The sequence below is a fragment of the Ptychodera flava genome, chromosome 14 (assembly GCF_041260155.1).
Source record: "Ptychodera flava strain L36383 chromosome 14, AS_Pfla_20210202, whole genome shotgun sequence".
In the NCBI taxonomy this organism is placed as follows: Eukaryota; Metazoa; Hemichordata; class Enteropneusta; family Ptychoderidae; genus Ptychodera; species Ptychodera flava.
The window spans coordinates 37,909,034-37,920,855 of NC_091941.1; the positions used below are offsets into that span (position 1 = coordinate 37,909,034).

Sequence of the window (11,822 nt, forward strand, 5' to 3'; positions counted from 1 at the left end):
CACTTCTGTGAGGTGTGGGTCAAAATTTCTGTGTTAGAGAGGGGGTTTACTAAAATTCATCAAGGTTTGGGGGGGGGGGTGCTCGAATCTTCAGAGTTTGGATGAAATTTCTCTGACATCCAGGCCGTGAATAATGACGACTCCCTAACCCATACTCATATTTTAAGGGCGCCCTCATGCGGTGAATATTTTCTTTTTGCATGCAAACTGAACAACTTGCTGTACTGGCGGCAGAGCTAGATGCACTCGATAACATGACTCCTCCTTTTAGAAAAAAATTATTAGTTTGGACATTCAAATGACAAACTGACAGAGGAAGACTTGATAGTTGCTAAATAACTTTTCTCCCCTCGCTCCTGACCGGCAGTTGTTCTGTGAATTACGCTTTACCAAATAGGCAGGTGATAACTACAAGTGTTAGTCACAGGAGGCTGATGAGCAAGTACAATTTGTAGCTGTGGGTCCATAGCTGTGGCGTTTTCAGACGGGATTCCTGCTTTTTATGGGCTGGTTTTGACTTTTACGATTTTAAATAAAAAATGCACAAAAAATACTAATTTCGCTACAGTTTACACAATTTTTGACACTAACATATTTATTTTAACTAATTTACATATTCTTCCCAGGGAGCACCTATACACCAAATACTATGATGGTAGGTGCTGTGGCTAGCAAGTTTTTGATATGGTTGGACACACATACATTCTTTAATACATAACAATAAACATACAGACACTGCCAATTGACCATATAAGCTCTCTTTGGTATATATACATATACCAAATGTGAGCTAAAATGAGTAAAAATCATAAAGAATCTTTTCATCAGATAAAAATTTATTTCAAATTTGCCAAACAGTTTACAAAAATGTCATTATCTCTAAATCAGTTGATGTAAATGATCTACAGTTGCAATCAGTGATGAAGTTTGGGTTTTCTTCTATTAAAATATCACTACCCAAAACATCTGCATATACCTCCACTGGTGGGCGTTCAACACCAGGTCATATTGCTTATCTACATGCACTCTTTTGGTGGAATGAAGACATCTGGATCATGAATGCCGGCTGTCACATCAAAGAAACTGTAAAGGAAAGTAGATTGTTAAAAATTGATGATTTCCATACAACAAAAGCGAAACAACATGACGAAATGAGAACAGTACTTCCGGAATTTACAATAAAATAGACAAGTATTTATTTTTACAGATGGTTAGTGTGGAGTAACTGCGTCTGATCTAATCTAGAGCCCTGATACTTTGTTTCACTTCTCATTCTGAGGGCAATGGAAAAATGTCATTCCAACTCATCCGGTTGTATTTTGTTCTTGAATGTAGGAATGTTTAACATGTCTGCAAGACCAAAGAAATCATTTTGATGATGGATTCATGGCACAGTTTTGGATGGAAGGAGGGTTCTTGAAAAAGGAATAAAGACACCTAAGTGAGTGTAAACTGTTCTAGCTGACACAGGCTATGAAATCTCATAGATACCACTTAATAGTTTAAAATCTATGACAGGTTGAACATATTCACCATAAAAAAGGTTAAAGGTAAGGGTATTTTGAAGTTGATTGGAGTAAATTTACAGTCTTCAAAAGACAGTTTAGAGTATCTCTGGCCATTATAAAATAACAATAGGATCAAACAAGGCTTCTCAATGGGCTAAACAAGAGAGCATGGATTAAGCTATTGAACCTGTTCAAAGACAAAGTGATGTGACAATTCATTCTTGGCAGACAGAGAACACACAAATGATCTAGAGTTGATGTCTCTACACACATTTCTTCCATTATTTACTTGAGTGTTGGTTTTCATTATTTGTCTACTTGAAAACAGTGAAGTCATTTGAGTATCACACGTCATGAGGTTTAAAACATTCTTGACAAATGCTCGTCTCTTACAAAATTTCATTAGTTATCAGAGGTTTAATCATTCTGTCTGCCAATGGCAGGACAGTCAATTAGACCTGCCAATCACTTCCTAATATGTGATGTGTATCTATGGCCATGCACACCAAAAGGTTATCTATCATAAAACTGAAGTCACAGTTTCAAACTGAAGTCATATGTTTCATTCCTGTGTTATTGGTGTTGACAAAACTCCCTTCCTCTCCAAATCTGTCACAATTACCCACTGCAAGTTTAGCATGAGGAAAATCAGTCAAAAACTCACTCAGATTCCTCACAATCCTTAATGAAGGAAAGTCATTACCTTCCATTGTATCACAAGTCATTGTCTTAGATAAAACTAAAGATTAATTATGGGATGTGACTGACACAGAGTCAAATGAAGCTAGATCCAAATTATTCAGTCACACCACTGTCCAAATACTACAGTTGCTTGGTATCAATATGAACACACTGCAAAGATCTCTCTGGTTGTGTGTACATGTACTTTATGCCACTTCAATCACGCAAGTTTTGTGAACAATAAACCACAGTTCTTTCATAGATGAACAGTGTGCCTACATGTAGGTTGCTGGTAAAATTACTATCAGTAATCTAATGGGAAAATAAGGGGCAAATAAATAAATCCAGAACTAACATACGCTGAAAAATATGAAATGAATCAACAATTAATGAATTGGAATATGACAATTAGGCCCTGGGATTGAAACGCTGCCCTTTAAGTGACACCTCTAGTAAGTAGTGCTTGTGGCATGTTATCAAGGAATTTAGGGACTCACTCAGTATGGACAACTCCAGTCTGATTGCTGAAATACACTTCAGAGACTGGTATGCAACCCTTGACTGTCCAGCTACCAGCATAACGACCTGTAGCACAGAGGACAAAACAGCATAAATAAATTGTCAGCCAGTGATAACATTAACTGGTACAACTGCATTGTAACTGGTAGATGTCTTGCTTTGTAGAGTATGTTGCTTTGTACAGACAAGGATAGCTTTTGTAGTTTTCTTTATTCTATGCCTACAAAATTTAATTGTGAATAACAAATTAGACTTTCATTCTATATGCACCAAGGTTATGTTTAACGCTGAAGCATACAAAAATGAGGTAAGAATTTCTTACTGATGGTGCGGGGGACACCTTGATTTGCAGTCTAGTGTATGCAATGATTTTGACAGAAATCAAGGGCTTCATATGCTACTTTTGTATTTTTTTCTGTAAAACAGCAAAACCATATGCAGTCAATGATGTCAATTTCCTGAACTATGATGTCAAACCCTCATGCAGAAAGAAGTGAAAGTAATTGATGATGCAAAGAAACATGCTTTGCTACAATCTAGATTGAAACACTTCTGCATTTAGTTGTCTTCATTCACGACAAACGATGTGGTACTTAGGTCATGTTCTTCAGCTTTGCCACAACAGTTGTATTTGTTAAATTCACTTGTGTCTAAGATTGGATGATTGATAACAAGACTGACAACTTGAACTACTTTTGGATTGTGTATCAACTTTTAATGGACAATTTTGAGCCATATTGCGACTTTAAAGGGAGGGGGTCATTGGAACTGCGCTCATAGACTATATGTTGCAGCTATATTAATGTGATGCATCTAGATATCGTGCATGAAATACATTGTTTGTCATCAAGAAAGTCTAACAAGAACACTGCAGTTTAGACAGATCCCCTCCCTCTGCAGCAAATCCCGTCACTGACCGTGTTCTGTGTGTCCTCCCCATAACTGCACTGTGACTCCCTCTCCTGGTGCTGCCAGGCTGCCAATGATAGTCTCACCATAGAAAGTAGCATTGTTGGGAATACGAACAGGACGGAAAGGTCTGGTCAGCTCGGTCACTTTGCATTCCTTGGTTTTCATATTCAGCTGGTATTCTTTACGCTGGGTAATGTGAAAACAAAATAATCATGAATGAATCATGAACCTGAAAACAACCTTTGGTCTATTTCGCAGCCGTCTGAGTGGAAGTGACTTTTGACGTAGATTCACATTGCTGAGGCATGAAAAACTGTTAGCAATTCTGCAGTATTTGACAAAAATAGCCTTAATAGCAAATATAATATGCCATTAGATCTTTAGAATGGATGCTTACAAATAATATTCATTTTTTTCCACATTTCTTAGATTTTTTTACATTTTGTCTGTACCCATTTGAGGATTTGAAATTTATGACATTTGAAATTTATGACTGATGCCGTATGTTGTGAGTTCGAACCCGATTGAAAGCTAGCTGTATTCCCTATAAACACTGCGGTTACAATGTGATACTAAGTCAAATCAGCATGAATGTCATTTGCACTGCAGCACAAATATCTGAGGGTCTGATGCAGCACATTAATGACACTGGACGTTGATGTGATATAAAGGAACAGGTGATATTGAGTATTAAATTATACAAGTATATTGGTGGTGAAAATAGTGATCTGACTGGTCAAGGCATGAAAATAATGGTGACACTATTTGTGGACTACAACTGGAACAGGCTCCAGTGCTCAGTCAGAGAAAAATCCCTCTTTTGACATTCCTTGCCAGAATTTCGATGAACTGTTAAAAATAGCAATATAACCTTAATACTGGGTATTCTAGTCAGTTGTGACCAGTTCACTCCATATATATGTGTACTCACTATCACTTGTGAATCTTTAGTGTTGTTAACTGGTCAAAATCTCAGCTCACTGGGGTATTGGATTGTTTTTCTCACAGTCCTTCCATACTTGCTGTGTTTCCACTGCCATGCCACTCTCAAATTTGTAAAATTACTAATTTTTTAGATGATTTACTAATTTTTTACATTGTTGATTCATAAATATGCGAGTGCAAGGAAGCAGCTAGTTGATTCAGAGCTGAAGGCCCCCAAACCTCAAAATAGTTCTGTCTAAGCACATGTGGTACTTAATTTGAATTTGATTGAATGATATTCCGTATTGGAACGGTAAAGTTTACTTATAAATTTCAAAATTTACAAAAAGTTTCAATACCCAATTCGTAAATTTGCTAAAAAATTTCAGAAGCCAGAGGAAACACAGACTTGCAAAACATTGTAGTTTAATATGGTTGTTAATTGTAGAAAACATTACTGTCATCATAATTTTCTTTTGAGTTATATCATTTCTAGTCCATATACATTCATGTAAAATGTGAAGTAAATCATGTTCACACGGATGAAAGTTTTCTCTGTAATTACTCTACCTCTGACAGCATTATGTAATCATCATTTTGCGATGCATTGGTAAAAATAACCGCTTACGAGCAAACTCTGGTCTATTTTCATGTATTTGTCACTAATGGGGATAAGCAAAACCAATTCCCTTCAAACTGTGCCCTGCCAATGCAATATTCTGGTTTTAGAATATGCAAATTCCCATTTGTCAAATGATATGCACACATTGGGCATACGAATAGTGAATGAGCTATAGTAGCAATCTTCAAATGAAAATACATTTCACTCGTGCAATAATACAGAATGTGAATGGGCAGAGAACACATACAGTTTGACAACAAATCAATCCCACACTGGTGTTCTCACACTCCTGGCTTACCACGGATGTGAGAATTGTACCATACCAACCAGGCTAAGTTGTGTGGACTTGGCCGTGAAAAGCTAACAATTATCCCAGTCTAGAATCTCCTGGTTTCATTGTCAACCAAATTAAATTCTCATACAACTGGAATGATATCCATTACATTATTCTCCTAAACAGTGCCACTGCCCCCCAAGGCTTTGATTGGATAAAATTGCAACTGTGATGTTGCAAAATAGAACAAGCTCCACTGTTTTGGTTGTTTTTCAACTGAAGACTGGAGATCCGGCGTTTTTGGCTTACCTCTCTATGAAGAAATAAAGATGAAAAGTAATCTTTCTTGTCTACCAGATTAACTTCATCCACCACATGGATTCTTTCATTGTATGCATCATAGGCCATTCTGCCCCTCATTTCAAATTGTTTGCTGATGTCATACTGCAGTCATCAATCAAAAATAGAAGAATTCAGTATTAAAACATGTGTTGTACATCTGACAGTGAATATGTTTGGAACTCGCAGACATCCACATAACAATACAGAAAAATCCTTGTCTATGGTTTTAAGATACAAGTATCTGATTTTCCTGATCGGCCACTTCATCTCTGGGTTGGCCTTAGCGAATTTTGACATGTAACTTTTTTGCTCATTTCCAAACTTCAGTTAAGCATAATTTCAAACACCCAAAATTCAATGCCTTCTTTGTATATTATTTGCAAAAGAAGCAAAGTTGCACATTTTTACTCATATTTTTTTTAGGTTTTTTGACCACCAACTCCAAAGATTGGAATGGTTTATCCAGTCGAAGTTCTGAGCTGTCATGTTGCATTCTAGTCCCTGGAGCATGAAAGGGGTGTGTTTGTGTGTACTTCTCTACACATAGACAAACATTGCAGCACTTCAACAAATAATGGGTAACTTAGTGCTGGTCACTGCATATGAGACAGATACTCCCTTGAAAAAATAAAAAAAACTTCTGCATTCAACGAGTTAGTGGACGAACTGATGAAAATGGTAAACCACATTACAAGAACGAGGCTGCCATGCAACCACGCCCCACGCCACGGTCCCTCCACAAAAGGAGGGACTGTGATGCAACCTATGGCAATAGTTTGCAAAATGTACAAGGTTGGGCTGAAGGCCCGAGCAATTGTTAGTGCAAACATTTTGTTGACAGTTTGCCAACTCACTAACCTGTATAACTTTTCCTTCCCATACAGCCGGTGCAACTGTAATGAATACGAGGAAATGTACTGTTTACGTTCGATTCCTCCATGATTCATCTATAACTCAAGTGAAAATAGATAAACGGAAAACAGCAACTAGCGGAAGGTTGAACATGATTATATTTCTTTCCGCTTTTATGAATAACCAGATTGTACGATTAATCAACCATGTCGCACGTGTGAAACAATATGACGATTTATGTAAGTGCATTGTAGGTTACCCTCTGGTATAATTCACCAAGCAGCTGAGTGCGCATGGGTGGATATGTTACCTCCATGGTACGGAGTGACTAGGACTGAAGCAAACACTGAAACAAAAGGTCATTGAACTTACGGCATGGTTTTGGTGTCTGTCCGTACACAACACCAACGAACACTAATATTACAAGTAAGATTCGCATGGTTGATTCGGTCAAGTCTTCCGGAGAAATATACCAAACCGTTCTGTTCCGTTGATGTAGTGTACTTTGTGTGCTCGATGGGGAGTGACTGCGCAATTTGCTGCCTTCGGACGAGATCCTCACATGATAATATCACGTGACCGTACAGCTACATTGCCATAGTCAGACAGTCTGATGTCAGGAGGTCAGAGGCAAAAAAGATCCGTAAGTTTCAATTCCCTTACTATTGCGTATAACGTTTATGATGAAAGTTAATATGCAGGACACGTTGTGTGAACGGCAGTCCATTCCTGATTGCCATTTCCTCATACCAATACTGAAATTACCCGATGGTGTAACACCCCCATTAATGAATAAGATCGTCCCCAGGCTTACACAATCACTTTTTGACCTTGCCTGTGAAAGGTAAATACGACACGGTACCTCCCCAAACAGTGCCACTTGCGGCAAGTATCGGGATACACCCCCAAATTCACTCGACGTGAAGTAGACGCTAGTTGGACAAAAACAAACTCACAAGATTTCGATTATGGTAGATTTTCTGCCACTTCATATTACAAACTGATGAAAGTAAACTTCACATTTTACAGGGTGTAAAATGTGACATCGGGTTCATATCAAAGGAAGGTAAGCTTATACTATAGATGGGACAAGCTTATACTAGTTACGCTCGCGGTATGTAAAATCTTCCATAGACTCATATTCGACCAAGCTTACGTAAAATGATTTTTTTCACAGCATTTTATTGCAATGATGATGAATGCAAGAATGGGTGAACAAGTAGAAACACGTCAATAATGATAAAACAACATATCAAGTCATTATGTATTATTTTGCTTTTAAAAAGGCATTTTCAATTCTTTTTTGTCGAAAAACAGCCTCAAAAAACAATAGCAACACAATTTTTAACAATCAACAATACACTACGTAAAATGCCTTCTATCCAACGAATCCCAACAAAAACACACAAAAGGGTTGAACTTAAATTTGCAAGTTTCTCGATAACAAATACTGAATAAATCTGCATGAATAATCGTTTGTGTGTAGCGTATGCTGAATGACAATTATCTGAAGAATTTTTCCACCACAAAAAATGATTTAAGCATGATTTAAACAAATCTTAAGGGACTTATGTAGCAAATTTCAAAGAAATTGGACAAGCCCTTTCAGAGAATACAGTTTTTTTGACCATGAATGGCATAAATTGCCCTAAAAAGACAAATATTGAAATTTCACCACATCTATACACATCCAATCAATTTGGACATGCTGCTACAGAGAAATAGATGTTTTGATCAAAACAGGGCAACAATTGCTCTAAAAACAAAAATATGCAAATTTCACTATATTTTGCAAACAGCTTCTCAGCTTGTCAAAATCAATTGTAAATCATGAGATATGCATGATGTTTGATAGGGTGAATGTAGGCATTTCACCACACAGTAGAAAGGGAAGCCAGGAAACCAAAATAGTCAATTTTCAAAACTATAGGAAGCTACTGAGGAGCAAGAAGACCATGTTTCAGAGGAAGATGTGTAATCTGAAAAAAATGCTCCCCAAGTGCCACCAAATAACACCATTTTAATCTCTGTTTTTCAAAGGCTCCAACGGCAGGAGGGGGGACACCCCCTCCTGACCTCCCCCCACAAAAATACTCCCCAAGTACCACCAAATAACACCATTTTAATCTCTATTTTTCAAAAACTCCAACAACAGGAGGGGGGCAACCCTCTCCTGCCATCCCCCCGTGACCTCTTGCGCGGTCGCTTGTGGTGCTTTGCACCACATCTTTGCCCTCTTTATCCTCAGACAGCGACGAACTAAAAAAAAATTATAAATCTGAAAATTTACTCTGAAAAAAAAAATTTGCACAGCTAATCTCAATTGCAAAAATTTTTTTTAGAAATTTACAATAGTAAAAAAGAATTTTTCACAACTTCATTGTGACCACCCCCTCCCAAGATCTAATGGTCCATCCCTAATAGAAATAAGGAACCTTCAGTAATTACAGGGGGGTGGGCCGAGGGAATAGGGGGGATCACTGTTTAGAAAACTATCCAAGGGGGAGAGTCACTTGTTATAAACCTATCTTGGGGGAGGGCCACTTTTAACAGAGGATGATTTTACGGCCAAACCTTTGTATGTCCATTTGATATTTTCTAATAGGAAACTGCCAACAAATACATTGATTCTTTTAAATACATACACATTATCGACAAGCAAAGAAGATGCAATGGTATCAGTTAAAACTAATGAAAGACGAGAGACATAGACATATGGGACAGATGGCAAAGTGTATATCAATTATATCCAATCTTAATTATGTCTTTCACATCAATAACATTGTTTCTAGAGCCTTAAAATCTCTTGGTTTTATTAAGCGTTTTTGCCAGCCATTCAATGACATTTCAGCAATTATTTCTCTGTATTTTGTTAATGTAAGATCTATTCTAGAGTATGGCTTTGTTGTGTGGTCACCCCACCAGCAGGGCCTGTCAAACAAAATTGAACAAAGCGCAAATCAGGTCACATTTGTCGCAAACTCAATTTTCACTGCAACAATTTATTGTAGAATACTGAACATCCATAAATTATACAGTAGAGGACTTACCCTTGATATGTGTTTTTTATACAAAATAATCCATTCACATCCAATATTTTGAATCAAATCTGTTTTTATGCCCCAGCAGAAATTTACGCAAGAAACCCCTTTTTAAACCAGCCTTGTGCTCTGTTGTAGAAAATTCTCGACAATGCCAAGATGCACGTCCGATTTTTACGATATCTCTTTCAAATGTTGATCTGTGTATCAAATAATGAAGTAAAATTATTATCAAATGTCTATAAATGCACAGATATTGTTAGTTTTATGTTTTATATTGGCAAAAAATTGATCACAGTTCTCTCATAGATAGACTACCATGTATAGTGAATCAACATTTCGGTGAAATTCCAAAGTCCAAAGTCTTGCACATACATTCATTTTTAACCACCCAAGTCTAATAATACAGTAATATGAATATCAAGACTGCATAAATACACAGTTTTGTATTGATTAATATATGTAGGCCTACCTGGCTATATTCGAAACGTTACGCGTCCCTTCGATCATGATATGTGAACTTAGATTTGCGAGTCGTAAAATAAGTGCGACCACCTATCTGCATCTACACTTGACAAATACGAGGCAATAGGGAAGGAGTTTCCTGGTCGGAAGAGGAGAACTAGCTTGAGTGGAAGGGGAAATTTTTACAAAACGTTGTGAGAAGGCAATTACTAATAGCTATCACGCTATCCTCCAAATTCAGGGTTTGTTTTCACCAGGTATCATTACTATAGGTTATTTGTCACACCAACTCTTGTTAAAATTTCTCAAACTCGACTGGTTGGCTACCCTTGATGCGTGATTTAGGTAACCGAATATACAGCATACCGAAATATTTCAGGTTGGCATAAATCAGATATGACGGCTGTTGTTCTTCGAATCAACAAACCAAGGTATTAACACGAGAAATACATGTTGTAAAAATATTCGGTGATATCTGGAGTAATATCGTCGAGGCGTTCAACCAGCTATGAACGCCATATACGTACAGCAAAGATTTGAACATTACCGAACTCCCTAGTCAGTTCTAGGGAGAAGCTATCTGAGTCATTGAAGAGACTCAAAATTGAATGTACATTCAGTTTGACCTCATATCACCTTTATACTGCTTTAAGATATTTATTTCTGGTTCAAACGGGAGGAGATTGGGGAGTTTTGGCTTTTGCTGTATTCCAGAGTTAATCTTCCTGAAAGCGCTTTCAGAAAGTCAACTTGCATATCTCTGTCTTTGAACTCATGTCAATTTCATCCCCCGTACGCACATGCAGGGAAAGTTTTTGCTTCAAAGTAAAGCCTGTGTTATGATATGTTATGATATTCTTCACCATGTACGATAAACATTACATGATAATTGTTAAGATAATTAACTCAGAGTAATTTAAATAAATGATTTAAGATAAAACGAATTAAACGTTTCTTGAAGATGAAAGTTTATACCTAGCAACCACATTTGCAAGCCTTCGACCAATTCATCAAAAGTGATCAAAGCGAAAACCACGGAGTTTGTGGCCTGGATGGAAGGCACCCTTACCAAGGTCATGTAATCTGTTGATTTCTTACATGTATTGTTCAGGTTCACACTAGTTGCAAACATGAACAAGAAGATCACATTTCTTAAACACTCTTAACAAAGATTGTTTAATGTTTTCTACATTTATCAAGTATGAAATTGTGTCACATACATAATTATAACTTTTAATGTAGTTTTGCTTATTTGGGACAGTCCCTCCACAGGAAGGAGTGACTGTGTTTGGGAGCATGAAACCTGATATGGATTTCTTTTAGATATATACATATATTCTCGACCAGCATTTCTTGTACTTCTGGAGCTACCGTATACTGTAAAGTAATTAATGTGACAGTGGACATTCCTGGCCTAACGCCACTTTTTTGACAGGAAAGTAAAATTTGTTCACAAATAGTAACTTTGATAGTAGATATGTCTACCATCAACATATAGGCGGCGTAATGTCTACATAGCGTAAATAAGTAAAAGCAAATGAAAAATGTACAAAGAATGTTTTGAAAACAAAGTGACAATAACATAATGTATAGTGCAATTTAACCGTCAAAATTAGTTCAAGGCACATACTATACCACCAAGTCTCGCCATACCCGAAAATTTACAATATGCATCAAGCTTT

General features: G+C 37.0%; 1 protein-coding gene across 1 annotated transcript; it reads right to left on the bottom strand.

Moving 5' to 3' along the window:
• Positions 1-818: 818 nt before the first annotated feature.
• On the bottom strand, positions 819-7,307 carry LOC139150376 (mammalian ependymin-related protein 1-like). Its single transcript, XM_070722713.1, has 6 exons — positions 7,007-7,307; positions 6,641-6,675; positions 5,750-5,884; positions 3,626-3,806; positions 2,687-2,774; positions 819-1,083 (listed from the first exon to the last, which is right to left on the bottom strand). Exons 1-6 carry the CDS (start codon positions 7,071-7,073, stop codon positions 1,017-1,019), a joined length of 573 nt encoding a protein of 190 aa, XP_070578814.1. The 5' UTR covers positions 7,074-7,307; the 3' UTR covers positions 819-1,016.
• Positions 7,308-11,822: the final 4,515 nt, after the last annotated feature.